The 27178-nt window shown below is 40.0% G+C and overlaps 3 protein-coding genes across 15 annotated transcripts in view; 2 read left to right on the forward strand and 1 right to left on the reverse strand.

Annotated features, from left to right (window-relative positions):
* On the forward strand, positions 1–19554 carry Rbcn-3A (Rabconnectin-3A). Of its 12 annotated transcripts, none has more exons than XM_067358645.1 (32): positions 1–723; positions 1211–1408; positions 1490–1643; positions 1921–2019; positions 2555–2770; positions 2847–2982; positions 3161–3358; positions 3471–3652; positions 3781–4014; positions 4092–4317; positions 4470–9100; positions 9180–9494; positions 9598–9699; positions 9770–9964; positions 10052–10282; positions 10398–10535; positions 10663–10895; positions 10972–11153; positions 11265–11631; positions 11714–11944; positions 12027–12279; positions 12367–12571; positions 12654–12921; positions 13262–13435; positions 13507–13605; positions 14967–15053; positions 16198–16258; positions 16433–16641; positions 16722–16866; positions 16943–17160; positions 17390–17473; positions 17549–19554. In XM_067358645.1, exons 1-32 carry the CDS (start codon positions 637–639, stop codon positions 17663–17665), a joined length of 10275 nt encoding a protein of 3424 aa, XP_067214746.1. In that variant the 5' UTR covers positions 1–636; the 3' UTR covers positions 17666–19554. The 12 variants fall into 12 exon arrangements, with proteins under 12 accessions (XP_067214746.1, XP_067214749.1, XP_067214747.1 ...); XM_067358648.1 differs by having other exon boundaries at positions 4110–4317; XM_067358646.1 differs by having other exon boundaries at positions 2558–2770.
* Positions 19409–22641, reverse strand: AsnRS (asparagine--tRNA ligase). Its single transcript, XM_012376802.2, has 10 exons — positions 22456–22641; positions 22141–22207; positions 21561–21992; positions 21329–21486; positions 21103–21246; positions 20880–21028; positions 20678–20806; positions 20359–20608; positions 20023–20286; positions 19409–19942 (listed from the first exon to the last, which is right to left on the reverse strand). The coding sequence occupies exons 2-10, from the start codon at positions 22166–22168 to the stop codon at positions 19811–19813; spliced, it is 1686 nt and encodes a 561-aa protein (XP_012232225.1). The 5' UTR covers positions 22169–22207; positions 22456–22641; the 3' UTR covers positions 19409–19810.
* Positions 20319–27178, forward strand: part of LOC105677894 (periodic tryptophan protein 2 homolog) — a 7414-nt gene continuing 554 nt past the window's right edge. The window contains exons 1-14 of one of the 2 annotated variants that reach the window (XM_067358658.1): positions 20319–20337; positions 23022–23116; positions 23454–23566; positions 23688–23782; positions 23860–23988; positions 24076–24346; positions 24512–24693; positions 24926–25175; positions 25252–25756; positions 25905–26242; positions 26325–26472; positions 26554–26722; positions 26834–26977; positions 27064–27138. In XM_067358658.1, coding sequence (XP_067214759.1) covers positions 23099–23116; positions 23454–23566; positions 23688–23782; positions 23860–23988; positions 24076–24346; positions 24512–24693; positions 24926–25175; positions 25252–25756; positions 25905–26242; positions 26325–26472; positions 26554–26722; positions 26834–26977; positions 27064–27138 — 2437 coding nt within the window. In that variant the 5' untranslated portion in view covers positions 20319–20337; positions 23022–23098. Of the gene's footprint in view, positions 20338–22867; positions 23117–23453; positions 23567–23687; positions 23783–23859; positions 23989–24075; positions 24347–24511; positions 24694–24925; positions 25176–25251; positions 25757–25904; positions 26243–26324; positions 26473–26553; positions 26723–26833; positions 26978–27063; positions 27139–27178 lie in introns of those variants that run through there. The other variant, XM_012376779.2, reaches the window with a different exon arrangement.

A 27178-nucleotide genomic window follows, 5' to 3' on the forward strand; every position in this document is an offset into this window, starting at 1 on the left:
ACGGAATGATCATCATAATGTCAGCTAATTTGAAAAATAGAAAAATATACATACGAAGGCTAATTCTTTTCAAGAGAAGCTAAAAAAGACAAAGATACATTTTCTTGAATCTAAAAACAAAAGAGATGCATATTCAGACTGCGAAAAAAGGTGAAAGAAAATGAAAGAACGAGGTGTTATATGCAGATTTATTAGAAACTTGATAGGACAACTGTAATCAGTGCAATCTTTATCTTTCGCTCGTGATAACATAAGAGCTGTTGACTTTAGCCGTCCGTACTCGCTCGGCATCGATACACGAATTCGCATATGCGCGCGCGGCTGTTGACGTCGCGGCCGCAGAGGCGCTATCTGTCGTGCATGCGCTCCGGAAGCCGCCTTTAGTCAGCCAGTCACTACGTGCTAAGAAATGTGGCCATATCACTTGAGAAGACCGATTTAAAGATGGCCGCGCCGCGGTCGCCCGATAGCCGTGTCGCGTCAATTTCGAGGCGTCCTTCGGCTTCGTAGAGGCGGCCAAGTCGAGCTGAACGGCGCCTGTTCTACGTCGACAGCGTTCAGTAAAATTCGACGTGATCGCAAGAGTGGTTAGTTACGCCGGACGATGATCTAACGTCTCGTGTTACGCGTGTGATCATGAATTGTCATCAGATACTGAGCGGCGCCTGCAATGCGGGCGATCGCTGTTACGCCGTTGGCTCCGTCGAGGGGATTTCCTTCACCGTAAGTCCGTCATCCTTCATGACAGTCGTCGTCATTGGCGCGAAACGGTGGGACGTGTCTTTCATGATTAGCTGGCCTTGCGGTCAAGTCGTGCGAAATTTCGTACGCGATCGTACGACGAAAAAGTCGATACGCTCGCGTTATGGAAGTCAGCTGATCGAATGACACTTTGATTAGGCGTGAACGTAGGACACGGCTGTGCGTGTCTCTGAGTGTACAGTTTCACTCGACAAACAATGAAAACGTCATATACTTATTATTGATGTCTATATATTGTGCTCGACATTCTCCTTCTTATCAATACTCGGCAATTAACTGTTAAATTGTTAAATAATTCGGTTTATTATTAGCAGAAGGAGAGGAAAATATATATTGATGATATTTTATTGTAACATGATCAGAAATTGATATAATAACGTACGAAAAGATGACATTGAAGATAAACCATTTAATAATTTAATCTATTTAATCTATTTATTCCATTCAGGCGTATGCAGCTGGTTGTAATATTGTGATCTTGGCTAATAATTTTGAACGAGTCCAAATAATTCCTGGGGCTGTGCATAATTATATTAGGATCAGTTGTCTGGACTGTAGTACAGACACAGGAAAAATAGCAGCAGCATATGAAAATCAAGTCTGCATTTTTGAGCCAACACCGCTTATACATAGCACCTGTTCACATGTTTGTATTATTTTCTTGTTATATATTTTTAAATATATATATTTATCAATTTTTACCAAAATTATAAAAATTTTTTTACAGCAATTAGAATACAGATGGGTTCAAACAGGAAGTCTGCAAACAGAATCAAACATCACTTCTTTATCATGGAATTTGGAAGGAACAAGGTTGTTAACAGGTGGAGAACTGTTGCAATTATGGCATCAAAATATTATGCCGTTTCAAGAAGAACACAGTAAGTAAATTCCCTCATGAATTATCTTTCAATCAAATCTATATCTCTATAGAAATAAATCTTGCACAATTATGGGAAATCACTTCTAATTTATGCTAAAATAGCAGTACTTTGTAATAAAAGTTAGATTTTATGTGCATGACACATGTGTAACAATAGGATCCTCAATAAAAAAAAAAAAAACAATAAGATAATTGTCAGTATAAGTTTATAAGTATGTAACATTTCATTAATTTCAAGATATTAGAATTTTTATGATTTTTATTACTTGGTGCAGCAATATTACCTGCAGCTGCAAAACCGAAAACATTACAAACAGAAGAAGCCAGCTCGGCTGGAAGCAGTCTTAATGTTACAGCAAATACTTCTCAGGATCGTGAGTTCATTCCTTTTGAGAATGAACCTTGTAGCGTTGATGTTATATGCATGTTAATATACCACAGCTTTGCTATTACATACTGCCTTAACTTATCACGAAAGATATGTAATTATTTGCGTATTCGAGCAGAATGTACGAAACAACTGCACAAGAAACATAATTAGAGTTTAAAATATGCATAAGCCATGCTTAATGAAGTCGTTCTCATAATTAATGCTGTTGCAGTTGAAATTTTGTGATTTTGCTACATATATAAAAATTGTGAGCTGATAAAACCTTTTAATTTCAATATGTTTATTTAAATGCTTCTTCAATTTTTGTGCTTGCTATATTTAACGGTATGAATCATTATTTTAAACTGTGCTGCGAAATATAAGTTTACACAAATGAATAGATAATTTAAGATATTATTTTTTATATTATTAAACTGCTAGGCGTTAAATATGCTTCTTTTATTTGCATTCTAGACATGTGCATTGTGTTGCGTTTAAGGTTAATTTTACTTATATTAATACGTAAATTTATTTTTTAGCAGCTGGTGCGGTGACATTCTCGATTGGAGGAGAGGCTGAGAGTCCTGGACCTGGGGACATATCCAATGCAAATGATCCGGGCGGATGGAATTGTGTATGGAAATGTCGTACCGCCACGCCAGTGCATCTTATGAGTTTTAGTCCCGATGGCACTCTATTCGCAACAACAGGAATGAACGATAGATTGGTCAAGATATGGTTCGAGAACAAACAATGTATGTTTCACTAAGTGGAATGAATTGAGAATTTTTCTGCATTTATGAGCAGCTACTAAAGCTTTTGTACTTTTAGTGTTTCCAGCAAGAAGCTTGGATCACACTAGCTTTTCCCAAGCAGTCGGTAATGACAATTATAGTTTCGTTTACATTGCACACCCACGCGCTGTAACGCATCTTTCTTGGCGGAAGACAAGTAAATACATGCCAAAGTAAGTAGCATATATAATAGAAATTTTACATGAGCCATTAAAGTGGCCCTTTGTTTATGACGAAGAGTTTTTATAGCGATTTTTCGCATATAATGAGGCATTGAAAGCTGAGGCTTAATTGGTTTTTCACCAAACAATGTAAATATCTATTTTTTAATTATGTATTTTGTCAAATTAGGGGTTCCGTGTCCAATATGTTGGTCACTTCGTGCCGTGATAATATTTGCCGAGTGTGGGCAGAAACGATACCGCCTGAGATTGAAGGTCTAGCTAATATGAGTCAGTTTGAAGGCTCGGACAGGCACGGTCATCATGGCAAGCATCGCCATCATAATATGCATAAACATCGGTTTATGCAACGACTTAAACACATGAAGTACGAAGAGTGCATTATCTCTTATTTGTTACTTTAAAATAGAAAGAAACTTTTGTTTTAACGTCAACATTTCGCGAATAGCGCACAAATAGTTCACGGTGTTTGCTTTCAGAACGTGTTTTCATATTCGGCGACATGCTAAAGCACAGCAGCATCAAGCTGGCCATACAGCGCCGACTTTACCAACGCTTCCATCTACATATTCTGTACACGATTTTCATAATAATTACCAAACTTCTGGTCATTATCCAGGAATGCATTTCCATTTGGCAGCTAGTATTAACGCAGAAACTGGTACAGTATTAATGTACATTATATATAGTGCATAAAATAGGATAGAAATTTCGTTTCCGTTTTTTTTTTCCTTACGTTAGTATTGCATTTTTAACATTGTTGAAATATTGGTAATCGTCAGTGGGTAGTATACGTTCATGTTATAGATATACCGCTAGTACCAAGCCTAATTACCGGAGACCCCGAAAGAGAACCGAATTTTATCTTACACTGGCTAAATAACAAAGAAATGCACTTCAGCATGCAAGCCGAAAACATATTGCAGGAGTTGACTCGTAAAGTAGTGGAAAAAGAGGAAGGCTTGCAGCATCAAGATCAACATGCTGAACATGTGGAACACGATTCTGAGGATGAAATTACAAGTGCGAATTTACATGTATTTGCACAGATGCGCAGATTATTAAAGGAACATAATTACTAATAATGATGTATCTTTTAGAGAAAGGAGAGAAAGGAGAAAAAGGAGAGAAAGGAGAAAAAGGAGAGAAAGGAGAGAAAGGAGAGAAAGGAGAGAAAGGAGTTCGACTACAAGCAGTTCAGAAACCAGCCGTTGGTGGCCGGTCAATGAGTCAAGAAGATCACAGTAGTGATGAACATCATACTGCGCATACTACCTCATCTCATCACAGTTTAGCACACAGTGTGCATTCTCATCCGAGTCTGAGGTAAATTTTTAGAAAAGAATCTTCTACTTCGTTAAAGTTTACATTAATATCCGATAATTAATTCTGATAATTACTTTAATATATTAATATAATATGTAATTTTAAGAAAGATCCGTATATAAAGCTTTATATGTTTTAATTTTCTCTTACAGCAATACAACCTCCATTAATTCCATAGCAACAGACGCAACGTCTACGATGAATCACGCGCCGGATTCGTTGGACACAAAGATAGAAACGTTGCTACGTGATTGGCATCACAATCCGGACTTGTTATTCTCGATACATCCGATAGACGGAAGCTTTTTGATTTGGCATATCGAGTGGCTGGACGAATATCATCCCGGATCTTTCCGACAGGCGCAGATTTCATTTTCCACTCGTATCCCGAACGCGTTCCCGCTCGGTGACGCGTCGACGATGAGTCACAATGTATCGATGTACTCTCACAACACCGGTGGACCCTTACTGAACATCCGCGAGGTTGCAAAGTCTTCGACGAAGCCAAACGACGCCAACGAGGTCGCAACGCCCTTACCTAGTCTCATAGAACAAGATGAAGAGCAATCCACACTGACTTCCAAGGCTGGTCAAGAACTATTGAAAAATATGGAAAATACGAACGATCAGAATCAAACGAAGACCGAAGCTAACGCGCTGGAGGGTAATAAGAATGGACAAGACGCGGATCTGTTGGCTCATCCTAGTCCGATCGTTTCCATGGTGTCGAAGCACTCGAATGGCACTTTGAACTTATGGCAGCTAACGTTTGCGGATAAAACCAAGTTCTCGCAAGTGTTGAGCATAGGACACGCGTGCAGGGCTTCCGGGCACCGTTTCCGCGTGAACGACATTACCTGCCATCCCGTCTTGCCTTTACTCGTAACGACCTCCCACCATAATATACCCGAGTTCCCTGGCACTCAGTCGGCGGAATCCAGCGAAAATATCAGCATCAAGCACGATACTTGTAAGAGCAAGGACGTCTTGTCGCCCACTGGCTTTTGCAGCGAGTTGATATTGTGGCGCGTGGACGCCGTGGGGCCTCTGTCGAAGAGCGGCGGAGTTTCCGAATTGGCGCGCATCAACTCGCCCGAGATATCGGCGTTCAGTAACGTAGCCTGGATCCCGACATTGCTGCCGAGCACGACACTGGGCAATCTATCCAATTCTCCCAGTGCCTGCTTCGTGGCTAGCGACGGCGAGTGCCTCAGGGTCTATCAAGCTGTCATCGACGCCAGAACACTACTGGCGGAAGTGTCGATCAGCGAGAGGAGAAGCAGAATGATGGACTCCATGGCCAGTCTTTCGACGGACATGTCGTCGGACGACGGCGTCCGACACTCTATTCACGATCGGATAAAGATAGTGTCTCAGCAATCGACCGCGAGACCAGGATGCGTCATACAGCTGGACGCCATCGCCGACGCCACGCACGATTGGCAGAACACGCAGTTCCTCCACGTCTTTCAGGAGCAATTGATCACGGGCGAGAGAAACGACGAGAAGCTGCCCGGCATCGACACGTCGATCAACGATCTCGGATTGATGGAATCCACATTGGACGCCATGGTGGATCTGCAGCAGTCCGCGATCTTCGAGGAGCCGTTCTACATAGTGGTTCTCGAGCGGACGCAGCAGGGCACCACGGTGCACATGTGGCGTCTGGTGATAGCGTCGCAGCCGGAAACCAGCGGTCTGTCGGGCTCGATGATGTACGTGCCGGATTCGCACTTGGTTCAGGACGAGGACGACGAGGGGACGCCCGGTAGATTGGGCCACGCCGAGGGCAGGCGGTCGCGCAGACCCAGTCAGACCGGCAATCGCAGCCGTCGCAACAGCCAGGCGGACATGGACTCATCGACGTTCCTGCACCGCCGTCATCAGAACAGCCATGTTCTCATCACCACGACGAAGGTCTGCACGCAGGAACTGCCGTTGCCCGACGGGGTGGAGGTGATTCACGCCGCTCCCGCCGCGGGACACCTGAGCAGCTCTTCGATATATCCCGCCTGCTTCGCGCCGTACATCGTCGTGACGGCGTGCAGCGACAGCACCGTGCGCTTCTGGAAGTGCAAGGTGACGAAGAGGCCGGACGACAAACTGGATTACGAGTGGTGCGAGTGGGAGATGACCAGGAAGGATCAGGAGTCCACCATCGACATCACCGGTCAGCCGCTGAACATAAGCGCGGCCTACAGCGGGCGCATCGCCTGCGCGTACAAGTACGGCAAGTCGTTCACGCGCCCGACGAAGAGCGACCCGGACTCGCGCTACGTGAATCTCTGCGTCGCCATATACGAGTGCGAGAGCACGGGCGGCAGCGAGTGGATCCTGGAGGACACGATTCATCTGAAGAACATTCATCTGCCGCGAATACCGGTGGACCAGCATCTGGACCTCAGCTACTTGTACGACAGTAGATTCTTGCAGAAGAAGCAACGGCTCACTCAGGTGCTGCAGACTCTCAGTCACGAGGACATAAGGTCCTCGAGAAACGGCGAGAACGGGGATTCCGCGAAAGCCGGCCTGCTGGCGGTTCCGTCGTTCAGCACCCTGCAATCTCTGCGAAAGTCGATTATAGAGAACGGCAACACGTGTCCGCTCACGCAGAAGCACCTCGTGCAGCTCGATTGGGTGTCGAAGGAGGACGGCTCGCACATTTTGACGGTTGGCGTCGGTTCCAAGATCATGCTGTTCACGCCGGTGTGCTCGGATCTCGCGCAGGCGAATATGAAAGCGATGAAGGAGTCGCAGAGCAACAACAGGCCGATACTGCGAAAGACCTCGTCGCTGGCGCAGCCGCAGTTCGTCGACGAGATCCGGTGGATGAAGCTGCGCAAGATCGAGCTGACGACGGCGGACGGCTTGCCGCCGTTGCCGATGCAGATATCCTGGGTGCGGGACGGCATCCTGGTGGTCGGCATGGACTCCGAGATGCACGTGTACTCGCAGTGGAAGCCGAACCCGAAGAACGATTGCTTCCACTCGAACCTGCAGCATCAGGAGTCCGACGAGTTCCAGGCGAGTCGGAATCTGCGCGACGAAGATCTGCGCACGCTGGCGCACGAGACGTCTCAGAGGCGACTGGCGAACGTGTCTTCCATGCCGCATCTGTCGCGCGTCAGCAGCATCAATCTCACTATGCTGGACGCGAAGAAGAAGCGCGGCATACAAAACGAGAACCTGAACTTCGATTACATGCCGGACTACGGGCTGTTCGAGGCGTCGAGGATAGCGTGTCCCGTCTTGCCGCAGTACCATCCCAAACAGCTGATGGAGCTATTGAACTCGGGGAAGATCAGGTGGGTGAAGGCTATACTGGCGCATCTCGTTCGATGCATAGGCAGCTCCTGCTCTTTGCGCGCCGACGACGAGAGTCTGGTGAAGCAGCGCGGATGGTCGCGATCGAGGACAATGTCGGTGAGTTACGTGGGCACAACGTCACCGTTGGAGCCGAGGGGCTCGACCACGCAGATACCGGAGGAGCTGACGCTGGACTACGCGGAGATCACCTCGATCTCTCCGCTCCCGCTGTGGACCCTGCTGATGGCCGACAAAGAGACGAACATACCGCACCAGCAGAACGAGGACAAGCACGATTACAACGAGCTATTCGACAGCAACCTGGACGAGGGGGAATCGTTGGACGACATGCTGGACGAGGGTTACGAATGCTCGCGGCAGAAGGACAGACGGTCGTCGGTGCCGGAGAGGCAAGGGATATCGCACTTCGGCCCGAGGCAAGGCAGACTGCTGTCGCGTCTCCTGACGCACACTCATCTCCCGGGACTGTCCAGTCTCGATCAGATGCATCTGCTCGCCCTGGCGGACACCGTCTCCACGTGCAACATCGACTTCGCGGAGAGATTCGCGATCGACGCGGCCAAGAATGCGATCGCCAAGGAAAATCTGACGGGTATTCCGGACGGCGAGACCGTGTCCACCGACTCGTTGGACGACTGCGGCCTCAGGTTTCTCCTGGCGATGAAGCATTACAATTATTTGATACGCTGCTTGCCGCTGGCGCAGAGAGCGCAATTCCAGAAACAAGGCATCGCATCGAACAATCTTGTGTGGGCGTTTCATTCCGAATCCGAGGAAGAATTGCTGGGGCTGATTCCATCTTACGCCAAAGGCCAACCGAAGTGGTCCGTGCTGAAGGAGCTCGGTGTGGGCTGGTGGATCAGGAGCAACACGGTGCTGAAGAAATGCGTGGAGAAGATAGCGAAGGCCGCTTTCCAGTTCAAGCAGGATCCCCTGGACGCGGCGATCTACTACTTGGCGATGAAGAAGAAGAATCTAGTGTGGGGATTGTTCAGGAACCAGCGGGACGAACGGATGACCACCTTCTTCTCGAACAACTTCGCCGAGAACAGGTGGCGAAAGGCGGCTCTGAAGAACGCTTTTGCTCTCCTCGGAAAGCAGCGGTTCGATCACGCGGCGGCGTTCTTTTTGCTGGCCGGCGCGCTCAAGGATGCTATCGACGTGTGCTTGAGCAAACTGAACGACATTCAGCTCGCGATGGTGATAGCCAGACTCTACGAGAACGATACGTCGTCACCTAATATGAGGAGGTTGTTGTACGAGGAGATCCTAGGCTGCGACAAGGACGGGCAAAATCAGGATATGAGCCGAGTGCATCCGGATCCCTTCTTACGCAGCATGGCTCTGTGGATCTTGAAGGACTATTCCGGCTCTCTCAATACTTTGCTGCTGACCAATGTCGGCCACATGCATCCGCAGTATAACGATGAATCTGATAAGCCGGAGGGAACGACAGGTAAGTGATACGAATTTTTCTCGCGCGCGCATCAAATTGCTCTTGGAATAACGCCTGACTCTTCAATCTCTTATTCCAGCGAATCCAAACGTCTTCAATTTCTACGTTTATCTCCGCACACATCCATTATTAATCAGACAATACATTGCGTCCACCGCGCAAGACAAGAAGAAAGGACATTCGGTGGTAATCTCAGGATTTAGTTACGGCACAGAAACGAAGAGTCAACCAGACAAACAGTTACTATTGGAAGATAGTATTACGCCGTTGGAGAGGCAGCTGTATTTCACAACGGCGCACGCACACTTTAAAGCTGGCTGTCCAGCTCTCGCTCTTGAAGTTTTGTCAAAATTACCCAATAAAGTTATGGACACAAACGGCGAGGACTCCCCGAGTACGTAACATGCATATATTTTTATTTATATTCATTTATATATCAATTGATTGACAATTTTGGAATTTTTAATTCAAACTTTATAATCTTTCTGTTCCAATAGGCTTACTTAATAGCCCGAGTAAGACCAGAGCTCAAGATGCTCAAATAGATACCGGTATCATCAATTGGGAAAATAAAGCGAATGCAGTAAATAATGACAAAGGTACGCAGAACTGTTATTGTTATAAGTAAAAATTTATTGAGAATTTACTAAAAATACAAAATATTTGCAGAAGTAACAAGCTCTGTTGATTGGGGTGCGTCATCATTCGAATGGTCTCAAAGCTCCAGACGCGGGGAGGATAAATTAGAGTTAAACTGGGACGACGATGATGCGGGTGAAGCTGAAGACATCGACACTCCTCCCATAAGCATGAAACTTGACAAGAAAGAAGAAGATGAGCCACATAAATTAGAAAATGATGATAGTAAGCAATTGTTTTCTTATTGCGATCTAAGTTAATTCTTATACGATTATATTATTGATTGATAATAAATTATCAATGTTCTAAAAGACGGGGCAAAATCGGCTGGTCAGTTAGACATCATGGCGCAACAGCTGAAATTCGTGGCTTGTCTGAAGATCTTGATGGAAGAACTGTCGACGTTAGCGACGGGTTTCGAAGTGGACGGAGGTCAATTGCGATATCAACTGTACGTGTGGTTAGAACGAGAAGTGGATGCATTGAGGCAGCTTTGCAGTTACAGTACTAACGCAGACGGAGATGTGAACATCGTGACAGAGTGTAATTCTTTTTTTCTTTCGCATGTATAATTATTATAAGTAATATGATAACAATTTTGAGAATTGTGAGATAATGAAAATCAATGGCGGTGTGTTAATAGAGGAATAAATTTCAGACGAAGGCGGAATGGTCGACGATGTGCCGCCATACAAGCCTGGCGAGCAACCGACGCTACATCAAATATTAGTAGCAGAGAAATTAGATTTTGAAGCTAAAGTACAGAGAGCTGCAAAGAGGAAGAAGTGGCTTAAAGGTGGATTGCGTTAATTTTATCTTATTATTGTTTAATCGATGTGCAGCTTAATAAGATTATTTAATATTGTATTTTGTAAAAATAAGGAGTAAAACATCGAATTGATCAACGTTTTTGCAATTTTCAGCTAACGAAACATTATTGAGGACATTGTTATCGTATTGTTCTCTGCACGGCGCATCGGGAGGCGGCCTAGCGTCAGTAAGAATGGAACTGGTACTTTTGCTACAGGAATTGCAACAGGAAAAGACTCAACAACAATTGCTCAGTCCTCTTCCTTTCCCCACTACGTTACCTCTGTTAAGCGCCAGCGTTGCTTGCAATAAGACTGTCGTAGCTGATCCAGTTCGACATCTGCAGGTTCGATATTTTTATCGATTCATCTTCATCAATTTATATTGACATCAATTTATATCTAATATCATATTTCTTGTAGTCTCTCGCGCATGATATGCTGCAAACATTAGTAGAATTACGCAATCCGCCGATGCCTAACAGAAATACGCATTATTGTGAAGTATTCATCATGAGAGATCTAGCAGTAGCTCTTAGCGCCTGTATTTACCAATCACTTTGTGACTCAGATACGTTTGTTATGAAGCATCATCAGCCAGAGAGGTAATTCATTTTTTTCATTAAATTAGTTTTACATATTTTTTTGTACAATGTGTATAATTATATACATGTTTAAAAACAAACCGGATGTTAATGCATACGTGTTGTCTTCAGTTTCCCAGCGGTCGCCGAAGTGGAAACGTTCTCAGGTGGTCACTTAGTAGCTTCAAATAGATATCATAGACGATATTCAACGGATGATGGTGTATGCATAACTACCTCACCTTCCAAGTGGCCGGGCGTGACGAATTTGCGCGCGTTGTTAGCTCGAGAGAAGGACGAGGACACTCCAAAGCTGAATATTCTTCTCTGCGAGGCTTTCGTCGCGACGTACATGAGCCTCTTCATCTACGCTCTGTCGAGTTGTGACAGTCACATTTTGTACAGGCTCGTGGGACAACGCTTTGATAACAACACGTGGGCTTCTCTTTTTGGCGGTGGAGTGAAGAAGCTGTTGCGCGTAGCAAGTACAAGTAGCCAGGTATAATTGATTTTTCAATATGTGTGTGTGTGTGTGTGTGTGTGTGTCACGAATATTTGTTTTATTTATGTGTCTTTTTAAGGGTAACGTAAACAGCGTCGAGCGAACCGATAGTGTGGCGAGCGAGATCCAAAGTACCGCCACTGGCATGTGGAACACTATGACGTCACTGACCAAACAACGCGTCAAGCTGAATATGAAACTACTGGGACAATTTACGGGTCAACAACCAAATATGAAAGAGGATAAACCTACGTATAGGGAACAGTTTGTTTCGCCGCAGATGAGCATGATTTCCTATTTTCTCATGAAGGTTGGATATCGAGGGATTTTATGCATTGCCCATTGTTTTACGAAAAATACAATTATAAAAAGTGATTACGTTATTTTTTCAGCCGCGCATAGAGACCGAGTACGCGGATGAAATTGACTACGACTCATCTGATTCCGCGGTGTCGGACTTAGATTCTACGGACGATGAGGAAGACGTATTCGATACGAGTACGAAGCCAAAGAGCAAACCAAAGGATAATACGGAGCATAGTAATTCCAACTCGTACAGTTGGAGCGTGATGAGATTAGCAATAGTTAAAATACTGCAGCAGCAATTACAAGACTTTCTAACTGTTGCCGGCATAGAAATGCAAGGTAGGAACGTTTTTTTTTTTTTTTTTTTTAGATATCCCAAGTATATAATTTATAACGATGTATTGACAAATACGTTACTTATTCCAGAATTACCTGTAAGTAGTCCGTTGATCCACGGTACACTGGCGATCGTCGCCCAGTGGCAAGATTCTTTGCGCGAAGAATTGGAGCTTAAAGGCCCGCCGTCGGTGACTTATATACCCGGCTGTGCGCCAGATCCTTCTCCTACGCCTGGAAAACCAGCCATTCATAAGTATCGATCCTTGTTAGAGAAAGGAAATACACCGTTTAAGTAAGCAAAATGCAATTTTTTTTTGCATAAAAGTTGAAGTAGGAGAGAGCAAAAAGAGAGAAAAATATTTTTACGATTTCAGCACGCGATTGGCATCCGCAGCGCCTACCAATCGCTTGTGGTGTTACTTGATCAGGCAGGAATTGGTTCAGGATATTTTCATTCGAGCAGTGTTCGGAAAGCGAAGATCCCTGTCAACGATACTTGAAAGTAACCAGTCGGTCGTCGACAGCGTGCATCGTGGAACTGGAGAAGATAAGGGTAGTGATAGTGGCACTACAAGTTTGCCGGAACCAGTCAGAATCATCCATAAAGAACAAGATAGCATCAGTGCCTTCTGTCTCAATCAGGTTCTTGTTTTTTTTTTCAACTATTGTAAAGAATCATCCATAAAGAACAAGATAGCATCAGTGCCTTCTGTCTCAATCAGGTTTCTGTTTTTTTTTTCAACTATTGTAAAAAATCATCCACAAAGAACAAGATAGCATCAGTGCCTTCTGTCTCAATCAGGTTTCTGTTTTTTTCTTTCAACTATAGTAACGTTTTTTCTAATAAAACTTTTTTCAACGCTATCGAATTTAGATAACGAAAAGAATATTTTATGTAAACTTCTGTTGGATGGATTCGTAATTTCGATTTTATAAGATGACAATGTATACTCTAATGTCGTTGATTGATGATCGTATACAGGTGAATCCAGGTTTAATGGCCCTCGCTACACCTCGAGAAGTGCAAGAAATGAATATTTCCCTGCTCCTAGAACTCCCGTCGTGGTTGGAAGATGAATGCGAATTTGATATCATCAATTTGAATAAGCAACCTGATCCAGAGCCTGTACAGCCAACCAGTTTCTTAGTAATACAGGTACGGTTTAATGATGGTTTTGCAGTTTACACAACAATGAACTTCATATTTTATACGCAAATAATTTATAGACAGCAGCAGATCGTCCGTTGTTGGCACAGAGTCCTCAGACGAGCAGTCCTCAGCCTCACTCAGGTATAGCCAGTCAAAGTGGACGTGGCGCGAGTGTGGTAAGTTTCAAATTATATTACATCATTTACACGGAGTAAATAATATAAAAAGATCGCATTACCTTCATCTATCAAGATTGCTTTTTCAATGAAGTTATACAAGTAATTTTCTATTTTATAAATAGATATAAGATGCACATCTCATAAGTCGAAAGACAATCTTTTTTTATCAAACGTTCTATATTCTAATAGAGAGCTCGTGAATATTTTGAATATGATAAAAACAAGATAAAGATAAAACTTTTCATAACTCCAATCTTGTAAATATAACTTAGATTAATTTATATAAAAATTTAGTTAATTTTATTTCCAAATTTTTATCTATATATTTTTGCACTACACATTTTTCGTTTAACATCTCACCTTTAAATGCTAAGTTCATAGGCTAAGTAAGATAAAATGCATTTCATTTTCCCTCTATGTTATATTATGTATAATTATTTATTATTACAAAGTAGAGAGAGTCTTTACTTTTGTTTGGAGCGTAACTGTATATCTCACCATGTATTGTTTGCGTATGCGTGCGTGAGTGTGAAAATATGTCATAATCATACAAGAAATTGTGTCCAGCGAAATTAAGTAATTCACACATGGTGGAAGTATTTGCAATATTTTCGAGATCAATATACAGACTCCAAGTAGCTTATAAGTATCTAGTAACGAGAGTTCCTTGGCAACACATAGGAGATTATAAAAAAGTTTTTTTAACAGGCTTTTAATAGTAAGGATTTGAGTAGGAAGAGTGCTGTCCACCCAGAATATTCCAAGATCATCATATGTGTAACAAGTCCTTGCATATATATTGTATATTTGTCTGTTTGACATCACTTCACATAGACAACATGTATCTTATAATAATGTCTGCTCTTCGATCTTTAAGTAATAACATTATTGGGCAATATTCATTATACCTTTACAGAATGATGCGAGTATAGAAACATTATCTTGCACCGAAGACAAAAGACTTATTAATCAATCATACATTGCATGATATATATTGAGACTAAAGCGTGCACACTATGTCTCACATATCAGGATAGGCTGAATTCAAGGCTTGCTCGCTTTGCGAAGTGAATGTTGAAAACGAATTCATCACACCTCTTTCTGTTCCAAACTGAGAGAGCTTGATGAGTCACTTCTCATATTCAACGGCAATCTCTTTGTCGATTTTTAAATGCAGCTTTGTTGAATGCTATTAAAGATAAAAAAAAACATTGCGAGACAAGCTTTGCAAGCCGTGAATGTGGTGTACTGGGTTAGGGTAGCACAAGTGGTGACGGAGACAATGTTGCTTGTTCAATGCTTGCCTAACATCTAACTCGGTCTGCGTCACTGAACTGGCGGCTCATTCGCTCGCTCAGATGAAGGGGATGCCTGCTTTTCCTGGCTCCCACGACCTGCGTTTCTGTCAATTTGTTGCTGATAGGAGCAAACACTTGTTAAAGCCGGTGAGATTTACATCTAACAGACCCTAGTCTATTCTAGTGCAAATCTTCATGTTTAACTCTTTTTTGGATAACAAACAGATATCTGATTTGTAATATGTTGAAGACTCATATAAATATATATAATTTACAGTATTATTGTGAAAAAAAAAAACGAGATCTGAAAAGATATTATTACGCGTTCTTGACAGTTTTTTACATATGTTGCAAGTCAGATATATTTGAATTTCAAGAAGACCTTACAGCTCAAGTGTAAGGCCTGTTTTTAGAAATATTTAGCCATTATCATTTTGTCTAAGAGCTCATATGCAATATGCACAGTGCATTAATTTTGTATTTTTTTGCTTATATTATTAGTACTAGAGAAAGTCGGAAAGTAAAGGGACATTTTCAATTGACTTGGAAATCCGAAATTTACTTTTTGATTTTCCCTAGTATAATAATGATATAAAGATTTCGTAAAAATTTTGGCATATATCAATTATGCATCTCCTCAATTGGCAAATATAGTGTTTCATCTGCTCCTTGATTCTCATAGATGTTACATTTGTAGTTCGTGAATGAAACTATATTTTTATCACAAATATTATTAGATTTTGAATGTGTTAAACGACATGATCGGAATGTGAAATATCTAATGCATGTATTAATCCAAAATTTCTCAATCGATTGTATAATTTTGGCGGATAGTCCACATTTTACAAATATTACGCTTCTCATATTTCAGTATGAACATCACGAATTTTGAATATGTAGAACTCCATTAATGTTTCGTTATGTAATACGAATCCACGTTCATGTACACGTCCACATGTCAATTCAATGTCAATGCTAATCATAGAGATAAACGTTAGAGCAGCTAATTCCGCAAGCTAGTGGGCCGAAAAGCAGTTTCAGCCGAAAACTAGTTGCAAATTACCTTAACCAGAAACTCGCTGCAACGAAACGCATGCTACATGTTCATTATGCAATTCCATTGAGTCTACTTTGCGTTAACGTGACACCCAAAGTGCGTTATATACCTCAACATTGCCGAATGTGTTTCATGAAGTTATGTTTAATTCTGCTGGAATATATAAATGTATATATCTTTATCTCCAACCTTTTCACGCGCCAATTCAATCGATCGTCCATTTTATTCCGGTAGATTCTGAAGCATAAAATCGACGGAATCAGAAGAATCTCTTCCCACCCGCTTTTGCCGCTATGTGAGTATATTTCCGAAGGATTTTAGATGATTTAAATCTATTAGAAACTTTTTTTACATTAATTTTCACCGATTCTTTACGTACATTGCGTATTTTTGGCAAGTGTTCGCATAAATTGTGCACACGACTTTAGATGTAATAATGTGTTTGTTTTTTCATACACGGCGACACCAGACTTAACCGGATCGCAGGATGGCTCTGTGTCGTTGTGGGAATGGGGACATCAGACGGCGGTGGCCACTCCGAGAGCGCCGGGCACTTTTGCCAAAGTCACCCGCGTGCGATTCTCTCAGCACGGCAACAAGTTCGGCGTGGCCGATTCCGACGGTCACCTCAGCCTGTTTCAAGTGGCCTGTCGAGAAGGAGCCGCTCGACCGTTCTTTGTAAGAATTTCGAACTCTGTCTAATGTTGCATATGTCACTTGGCACGGCCGTTCACAGCGCGCTCTCGAATCTGTCTTAGAATTATCAGTGCCACAGCAAAGTGACCTCGGACTTCGTCTTCCTTGGTGCATGCAGCCTCGTGGCCACTGCGGGACATGGTTCGGAAGGACGGAATGTAGCACTGTGGGACACGTTGCTTCCGCAAAATAAATCTCTCGTACAAGGTACAAATATAATTTCGTACGCATCATGTGTGTGAAAAATAAGTTTCAGAGCTAATAAATCGTTCTGCTTCGTCAGGTTTCATGTGTCACGAGCAGGGAGCTAGTGCGTTGATCCTGGCGCCGCAGCATCAGCTGCTGATCAGCGGCGGCAAGAAAGGCGACATCAATATATTCGATGTGCGGCAACGACAGCAGAGGCATAGATTCCAAGCGCACGAGTCGGCCATCAAATGTCTAGCGCTTGATCCGCACGAGGAGTTTTTCGTTAGTGGGGCAGGTGATGGTGATATCAAGGTAAGCGAGTCATCGCCTCTTCGAGGGCCGTTTTAATGAAGTATAAGGTGCATCGCGGAGTAAGTGAAATCTAAAACATATATGCTTCTTGTTCGTTCGTTGACTCTTGATGTATCTAATCAGTATTACCTGAAAATCAACGAAGATGATGGGCGTGAATTGCATTCTCTTCTAAGTTCCGCTAATTTACAGCGCAATTTTATTGATTGATAAACGATTTCGTCCGCAGATATGGGGTTTGACCGTCCATTCTCTCCTATATTCATTTCCTGGTGAACATCCACGGTCTAGTTTCTTCAAAAACATAGGACAGGTAAGGCACTTTTACGATTATCAATCTGTTTCGATGCGAAAGGGAGGCATAACGTGATGATCTCGTTGTTGGCAGGGCGTTACCCAATTGCATGTGGACTCCGCGGGTCGATTGTTTTCCTGTGGAGCGGATGGTTCGATGAAAGTCCGTCAACTGCCAGAACGCGATTGTGTAATACAAACGCTTTATTAGAATTAAAAAGAAAAAAAAACAGATGATGAAAGAGAAATGAATATTAAACGTTTTGCGCGAAGAGCTGAATATTTATTGATTATATACATATACACACATGAGAAGCGAAGTGTTAAAGAAGTCAACGCAGTTCATTGATCGCTGTTGTATGATATATCTACTTTCACATACAAATCATGCAAATGAGTATCTGCATGGCTAGTATGCTGTAACAAGCTAATCAGGTGTTATTTATAAATATATATATATATAAATATATATATATATATTGTTTTATTCGAGAACTACTTTATTACATGATAAAGTAGTGAATTCCGCACGAATATTGTTGTTGTTGTCCAAAACTGAAGCTCTTTTAGTCTAAACTTAGTGAAATTATAATCTTAGATAGTCTCAAAGTGTTTCCCTGATTAAAAAAAAGAAAAAACCAAAGCAGCGAGCAGATACACGAGCAACGCGTAGCACCGAAGAAACGGCTACGACATTAGAAACGGTACTGTATTTTCCCTAAAAATGTATTTCGTATGGAGCCGCATACATAGTACTAATGATCATTCCTTTCACACATGAAAGTAATATTAAACGATTCGATAAACGATATGTAATAATCTACGTACCTTCATATTTTAATATGTAATATATGTATTTATAAATCAGTTGGATGAATTTTACTGTTTCGTGGCAAATAATTTAAAGACGATTTAACCGAGCTTTATAGCGGTTATTGATTGATAGCGAAATGGGATATTTCTTTAGTGAGACAGTGATTTCTGTGTATTATTTGTTGAAATAGAAACGATGCGATGTAAGTTATTGTTCTATAATATAGTTCGATAAATTGGTTCGAATCCTCGTGTATTCAAAGTAACTCCTCTTCGATGCTTTCTCATCGTCGCTACTCCGCAATGTGACATATGCGATAACAATACTATTCTTAAGGTACATGAAATATAGTAGGCAATTTTGGATAATGAGTGAAATACAAAACTCTTGTAACTCTGTGTTGCTTTCTGATGAACACTTCTCTTTCTATCTCTTTTGTTTTTTTCAAAATGTGTGATATACTCGCCTGATAATAATTACAGTAACGTATTGCTGTGCAACATGACGCTTATCGCATATCCATACACCGTTGCAATAGCACGAATATCGAACGACTTAAATATATATGTTACCAGCGATAAATAAATGATAGGAGAATTTTGTTTTCGAATCGAGCTTCACTGTTTCACGAAAATATCTAGATAAATGTGTTTTCCTCGTATCCAGTTTTGTAAAAGCATAGCGTGAACCGAGATCAAGCATCGTTCAGTCAGCTTGTTTGAAAATGTATAACGCCATTTATAATTTTAAATTAGTATTATTTTTGCCGCTACATTTTTCCGCAAATACAATTGCTGCTAGTATTCTGTTAACTATATAATTATACATAAATGATAAGTTACAGCAAAAGATTTATTTTTGTTATGTGCACATGTTGAATAATACTATTTAGTTGTATAGTCGAATTGAGCGCACTTGTTTGATTTATGCTGCACACTTATAAAGAACACTTTTTTATTGATTTTCCGCACTTTAATTTAATATGACAAAATATAGCAAAAAAAAAAAATAGTTTATAGTCAATTGATTTTAAGCATGCTTTATTTTGTTAGGAAACATAGTGAAGAGAATCTTCTATGGACATGTAAAGTCAGTATTCTGTCCTAAACGAAGGCTGATGATAATAACAATCTACACCAATCCAGTTTTTGAGGAATTTAATATGTAAATTGTGCACATACATGTATGATTATGTAACATTTCTGTGAATCTTTGTTTGGATCGTTGTAAGCGGAGTCGATGGTATTGTATACTTGATCATACAATAAATATGTGCAAATTATAAATACCAGAGATAATAAGCTTTTGACAATACATATACTCGTATATTATACGTTATATATAGTTTTAAATTTACATTTTACAGAATAATGCATAGTATTACACTTTGAGGAACAAGAGTAGAGAATAATCGATAACACGAAGGACATCTTTTTGCAAGCCAATTGAAATAGTGTGTTTATTAAATACGACGCACATTTTACTACAATAATGTAAAATCTCTAGTGGCGTGTCAATTATGCGCATCCCAGGGGAATGTTTTTATGGGCGACAACGCTCCAAATAGCGTGGATACAAGCATACCTCACGTATGTGATATCTGTTCAACAGCCAGCACAGAAACCGTTCTAATCCTAATCCGTAACCACCGTGAGGGCAAGTGCCGTACTTCCGCTGCAAAATAGGTAATGCAATTACATAATCTGCAATGTTGTGTCAATTGCAATTTACGAGATTCTCTTCCAGATATTTACCTGATCTGTGTACCAGTAATACGGCTTCGGATCGATATTCTCACGCTTGTAGCCTTCCAACAACTCGTCGTAATCCCAGACACGCATCGAGCCACCGACGATTTCACCCACGTTCGGCATAAGTACGTCGACGGATTCGGTTAGGCGTTTATCCTCCGGACAACGTTGCATGTAAAACGATTTAATTTCTGCAGGAAAACGGCAGAGCATTATTGGTTCGTTAATAGCATCGGTCATCTCCCTTTCTGGCTTTTCTGGAATATCCTACAAAAGACGATTACTATTATTGTCATCATCCAGATTAGGCGCTAGAAGGTAATGACAATTTATACGTACTTCTCCAAATTCGTAAAAACTGCCATCGTCCTTCGTGATATTGTTCTCTTTTAAATATTCGATCGCCTCGCTGTAGTTCATTCGTTTGAAGGGTCTCTTGGGAACTTGGAAGTTGGGGTTTAATTCTTTGACGATGTGGCCAAACGGCGATCGTAAAACTCGATCGACCACATCGCAAATCAAATCCTCTAGTCGATCGAGCAGGTCATCAAATGTGATAAATCCGCATTCTGCCTCGATGTGCGAGTACCTATAATTAATTTAACAATTAATGAATTGTAAAAAAAAAACAAATTTAAAAAGGGACTTGTATACGAACTCGGCAAGATGACGACGCGTTTTTGATTTCTCTGCCCGATATGACTGAGCAATGCAGAATACATCCCCCAATGTTGGAAGACATGTCTCAAGGTACAGTTGAGAACTCTGAGTAAGAAATGCGGTTTCCCTGAAAGAAAATATTGATTAATTTTTTCGTACATAAATGTGCGGTTAACAGTACATTTATATTTAATGCATACCCAAAATAGTCTAATTTGAAAAGAGTTGAACCGCCTTCCACCTGAGTTTGCACCAACGTTGGCGGAGTTACCTCGTAATAACTGCGATCTTTATAATGATCTCTGAATGCTTGCGTTAATATAGATCTCATTACTAAAATTTTTGATGTCTGAAATGTAGAATAATGATTAATTCTAATAAAAATGGTATTAATGTAAATGCATGAAAGCTTTGATATCGTACATTCTCGCCTCGAATCATTATATGCCTGTTGTCCAATTGTACGTCAGGCTGAGCTTCTTCATTTAAAATCGAATCAGCACCACCAGGGGGCGATGGTCCGATGAGTTTCCAATAATCAACAGATAATTCTTGTCCACCAGGTGCCTAAAAATAAATAATTTATAAGCATACATTATTTAGATCGTATGTTCGTAATATTTAAGGTAGTTTATCATGTTGGACATACGCTCTTTCCTTTGGGGACAGTTTTCAATGTTCCAAACACCTGAATGGAAGCTTCTGTTGCAAGAATCAAGGCATCATACGTTTGACACAGCTTATCAGTCATTACACACTGCAGGAAGCCCGTCCCATCTCGCAGAGTGATAAATATAAGAGCCTTGCCTGTGACAAAAATTGCTCTATAAATTGTTATGGACAAAATAATATAAATTAATATAAAATAAATTTAATCATACCTTGCCGTCTGAATCTATGCACCCATCCGTATAGTGCAACTCTTTCATCTTTATGATCTGGAGCTTCTCTTATTTTGATCTGTTTTGGTTTCGCCAGAGACTCGTCTTCATCTAGAACAATTGTCTTAGCCTCTTCGAGATTTTTCAATCTTTTCTCTTCATCCTCCAACAGCTTCTCCTCTTTCTTTTCCTTTCCTTCATTCTTCTTCTGTTCTCTAATCCAAATCTTGTGTGCTTTCTTTAACTGAGACTTGGATACTGGATCATACTTTTTGCCATCTTCGCGAGAATCTTGGTAGACAGTTGGAAAGGGTTCTTCCTTTAAGTTTTCCCTACCAACATGAGCCACTGCTTTTAAAATAGTTTTAAAGGGCTTACTTTCTGATCCATCTCCTATCTCATCATCACCATGCTTTTCCGATGTATAAATACCTTGTAAAATATTTAACATTGTACTTAAAGAGTGGTTGTTTAATTATATTATTAAATGTGTTACATATGTTAAAAAATCAAATATATACATATAATTTTATATTATCTTTATCATTATTATTGCATTCATTAGTCTGATGCAACTTACTTGTCAATATGACCCCACTTGCAGACATTTTGATTGATTAATCTATCTCCAGGTAACTGAATATACACTGTACAAAAAAATATTCAAATTATTAAATTATATTTTAACATAGCTTTATGCTTATGTTATAATGTTATATCTTGTGACACAATATGGGACACATAATGTTATAGCAAAACTGTGAATTATAATAACAAAGTATATAAAATAAAAATGTGTTCTAACCTGTGCAAACCTAGGTATTTTCTTTTTACATTTTTAATAAGTATGTTCAAAGTTTTTACGCAATTTCAAAGAATAAATCTATTAACTTACCGAATGCAACGTGTCGCGTAGTAATCAACGTGTAGTAATCACTGAACTGCATATACTGCAAACAGTGCAAACCTTTATCTAACCGGTCAACTCACTCCACAACCTATAGCAGTGAAGTAAGAAGGTTTGTTCTTTATAGCTGAACTGGCTGCACTAGTTTAGAGTTTATCTTTCTCCTTCCAATGTGGAGGAAAAAAGATAAACTCTGAACTAGTGCAGCCAGTTCAGCTATAAAGAACAGACTTAGAATGATCACCACTGACATCACATTGCATCACATTTTAGCCCGGATTTTATGAAATTGTTAATAGGAGCACATGATGATAGAGGAGGATATGACGAAAACGCTTATCATCGGTACACTTACCATCAGTGGTTTTGTCAGCTGTTGCAACAGCTGACCAAAAGATGACACTACTCTCGTACGAGCTCCTGCATCATCATGTGCTCCTGTTAACAATTTTTCAATTCCGGCTAAAATGGAGCCGAAAAATAAAAATTGAGGGACGCGATTAGGCGTTTTCTGGCCGTTGAGCATCCTCTAATCTTGATGTTGCCCTCCACAGTTACTCCATGCATCACTGTACCGAAATAGTGCGTAACACGTGCTTTGTGAAACATTTGATATTATTGAAAGAAAAAGATGAAGTTTTCATACAAGGTAAAATATTTATTATTTTTAACATGACACAATATATGCATTGTGTTGTGCATTAAATTACGGAAGTTATTATACATTTTTTGTATGTGACGTTTTTTAACCTATAACTATTGTTTATATCCTTTTATTTAAGATTAACTGGCATTGATTTTGATAAATTTTTTACATAAATTTAAATTATAATTTATAAATAATTTGTCAATAGTAATTGAGAATCAATAAAATATGTAAGTAATTTAAATATTGAAATATAAGAATTCTAGACTAACAATATCCATGATATGTAGAAGGAATATATTTATATATTTTAATGTTGCTTTTTATTTTTTTATTGCAGTTCAGCAATTTACTTGGCACAGTTTACCGCAAAGGGGACTTACTCTTTTCTCCAGATGGAGCATCAGTAATTAGTCCTGTAGGCAATAGAATTTCAATTTTTGATTTGAAAAAGTAAGTATTATAATATTAACACTAATTATATACATCTAAAAGCTTCAAGAAAAGAAATGAAATGTTGTATAGTGTTAACTGAAGATCTGTATATGGTATATGAAACTGATTTTTTTTTTAGCAATAAATCTATGACACTTCCTGTGGAAAGCAGATTTAATTATACTACTATCGATATATCACCCAATGGTAGTTTGTTAGTCGCAATTAATACAGGTAAGATTTCTTTTTGTCTATTTGTAGAAGTATAATGCTTGTAAAAACATACTTGTAAAAAAACATATCTTTTACAGATGGTGAAGCTCATATAATTAGTTTGATAAGTAAAGTGATTCTACATAAATATAGATTTAAAGGGCGTCCCAAGCGTGTAAAGTTCTCTCCAGATGGAAAACATTTTGCGGTTTGTAAAGGAGGTGGTGGTATGTGTTTATCTTGAACTTTTAAAATTTTATTCTCGTAAAACAATTTTTGTTACTCGAGATAATGTATATTTCTTTATGTTTTAGTTTTTGTTTTCAACGCACCAGGCTTACAAACTGGGGATTACAATCCTTTCATTATGGAACGTGCATTTCATGGGGCTACTGCAGAAACCACTTGTGTTACTTGGTCCTTTGATTCAAAACTTTTAGTGGTTGGTTCAAAGGATACTACTGTAAAAGTATATAGTTTACAAAAATGGGCGAATTTTAGATGGGTTACATTGGGCGGTCACTCTGATGTGATAGTAGCATGTTTCTTTGAAAATAAAAATTATGATATGTACACTATTAGCAAGTAAGTAAAAAAGCTTAAACTATTTCTATCGTATTAATTTGAAAAGTGAGTTTATTGCTTATTATTTTACATATATTATAATTCTATTATGGTGTAGAATTATAATATAGAAATATTTCGTACAAATAACAAATCAACATGCAAATTTTTGGATTTTTTTTACAGAAATGGTCGGCTCTTTGTCTGGGAATGTACAATTGATCCAGATGATTGGGTTGAATGGCAACCACTTGCAAAAAGGGAGAAATCTAATGACAGTGATAGTGAGGATGATATTGACGTAGAAAAAATTCTAGAGAAAACGGAGCAACAAAAAGCCTATGCTGAACAAAAATTATTAGAATCAGGTAATAATATTTTCTATTCTATAAGATTGTCAAAAAGTTTTATATTGTGTTATAATTAATGCAATTAATGTTGAAATGTATAGGAAAAATTGCATTTTTTAAATTTATTGGTTATCTTATGTGTCTTACGTATCTTTTTATATGTATCCACCTTAGACATAATTTTTGACATTGTAATTCTAAACGAAATAGAACATAAATATTATTTTATTTACAAAAGTACATATTTCAGATGAATTGAACACAAGAACACAAGAAGAAGAAGACACTGAAAAAGAAGAAAAGGATACAAAAATGAAAATGCTGGGTTACAAAAAGTTAGCGACTCATTACTTGGCAGACGAAGTCCACAAGCAGAATAAAGATGCAAAACTTACTGCAGCAGCTTATCATCAGGATACTCATATATTAGTTATTGGCTTTAACAATGGTTCATTTTATTTATACGAATTGCCGCACGCCACTATGATTCATTCATTAAGGTATAGTAAGATTAAAGTTGTTAAATTCTTTAGAAATATTACATTATTTAAAACCACTTATGATTTTATCGTGCAGCATTTCTCGACAACGTATTTCATCGATCGCATTAAATCCTGCTGGAGATTGGATAGCCATAGGATGCTCTCACGCCGGTCAGCTGCTGGTTTGGGAATGGCAAAGCGAAACGTACGCCATGAAACAGCAAGGGCACAGAACCAACATGAACTGTCTGGCGTACAGTCCCGATGGCCAGTACATCGTGACAGGCGGCGACGACGGGAAAGTCAAACTGTGGAATACACTGAGCGGATTTTGCACGCTCACGTTTCACGAGCATACCTCGTCGATATCCAGCGTTCTGTTCAGTCATAATCGTAAATTCATCGCGTCCGCCTCGCTGGACGGAACTGTACGAGCGTACGATCTAGCGAGGTACAGAAATTTTCGAACTCTTACGTCGCCACGCCCGGTGCAATTTTCCTGCTTGGCACTCGACGCGAGCGACGAGTTTCTCGCTGCAGGTGGTCAAGATTTCTTCGATATATATTTGTGGAGCATGAAACTCGGAAGTCTGTTGGAGGTGTGTTTAATTTTGTTAATCAAATACTAAACTGTACGATTTGACTCTTGTGTGTGTGTGTGTGTGTGTGCAATTGTGAAATCTGTATTACGTATGATTACACAACTTTCATATATTCAGTCTTTAATTTTGACTTGATCTTACATAGATATTGAGTGGTCACGAAGGACCGGTTGCAAGTCTGGCGTTCAGTCCGAGTCCTGCCAGCACAGAATTAGTGTCTGCATCCTGGGATAAAAGTCTGAAAATATGGAACGCCATTGAGAACGGTTCGGCGCACGAGACAATACGATTGACCGCTGATGCATTATATGTAACTTATAAACCAAGCGGAGAAGAAGTCGCTGTCGCTACGTTGGACGGACAGATTACGTTTTTCGAATGTAAAACGGCAAGACAAACGGGTTTCATCGAAGGCAGGAACGACTTAGGCGCTGGTAGATCTAAGACGGATCTCATTACAGCGAAAAAGAATTTAGAGGGCAAGTGAGTAGTTCAGCGCAAAGAATATTATGCATTAAACATATATATTTTAACGATATATTATTAATTCTATTTTTTTTCACAGAGCTTTTACTACATTATGCTATTCGGCTGACGGTATGTGTATATTAGCCGGCGGCCGCTCCAAAAACGTGTGTATCTACAATGTTCAAGAATCTGTATTGTTGAAGAAATATGAGATCACGCAAAATAGATCTCTGGATGGCGTGGACGTGAGTAAAAATATACAACAAATTTTCTGATAAAAATTCTCAGTTTTTTCAATAATTTTAATGCTATTTCCATCGCGGCAGGATGTTATAAACAGGAAATATATGTCTGAATTTGGAAACAGAGCTTTGATTGAACATCGTGAAGGCGGAAACATATCGTTACGATTGCCAGGTGTCAAGAGTGGTGATATGGCAAGTAGGAGAGTCAAACCAGAAGTGCGAGTATTCTCTTTACAGTTCTCTCCTACAGGTAAAAAGGAGTAATTTATTAATTATTAATTTAACGGTTAAATAAGCGTATTACTTCTTATCAGTATATGTTCTACTAATTTTACACATATGCTTTTATCTAATAAAATAGGACAAGCATGGGCCGCAGCAACAACAGAAGGTTTATTGCTATATTCCTTGGATATTGGATTGATGTTCGATCCCTTTCAACTAGAGCTTGGAGTCACTCCGGATACCGTAAGAGAGACACTTGACAAACAGGAATATGCGAAGGGTATAAACATTTTTAAAATCAATAACCAGATGTGCTTTGAATATGAATGATCAGCTTAATTCAATGATACTTACTTACTTTTCTAGCGCTAATGATGGCATTAAAATTAAACGAGAAGTCATTAACACAACAAGTTCTAGAGACCATTCCGTACAAAGAAAGTAAGTTCATTAAACGTATTAATAATTTTATCTCAATGAT

The sequence above is a fragment of the Linepithema humile genome, chromosome 7 (assembly GCF_040581485.1).
Source record: "Linepithema humile isolate Giens D197 chromosome 7, Lhum_UNIL_v1.0, whole genome shotgun sequence".
NCBI lineage: Eukaryota > Metazoa > Arthropoda > Insecta > Hymenoptera > Formicidae > Linepithema > Linepithema humile.

What these genes read in the sequence shown, in the direction of transcription:
- Rbcn-3A (XM_067358645.1), top strand. Translation starts at nt 637, where the DNA reads ATGAATTGTCATCAGATACTGAGCGGCGCCTGCAATGCGGGCGATCGC. An exon ending in ATGGTTCGAGAACAAACAAT is followed by an intron (nt 2,771 to 2,846) that starts GTATGTTTCACT and finishes TTGTACTTTTAG; the next exon opens with TGTTTCCAGCAAGAAGCTTG. An exon ending in TGTGAACATCGTGACAGAGT is followed by an intron (nt 10,283 to 10,397) that starts GTAATTCTTTTT and finishes AATAAATTTCAG; the next exon opens with ACGAAGGCGGAATGGTCGAC.
- AsnRS (XM_012376802.2), bottom strand. Translation starts at nt 22,168, where the DNA reads ATGTCTGCAAGTGGGGTCATATTGACAA. An exon ending in GCATAGATTCAGACGGCAAG is followed by an intron (nt 21,487 to 21,560) that starts GTATGATTAAAT and finishes TTTTTGTCACAG; the next exon opens with GCAAGGCTCTTATATTTATC. An exon ending in CTGTCCCCAAAGGAAAGAGC is followed by an intron (nt 21,247 to 21,328) that starts GTATGTCCAACA and finishes ATTTATTTTTAG; the next exon opens with GCACCTGGTGGACAAGAATT.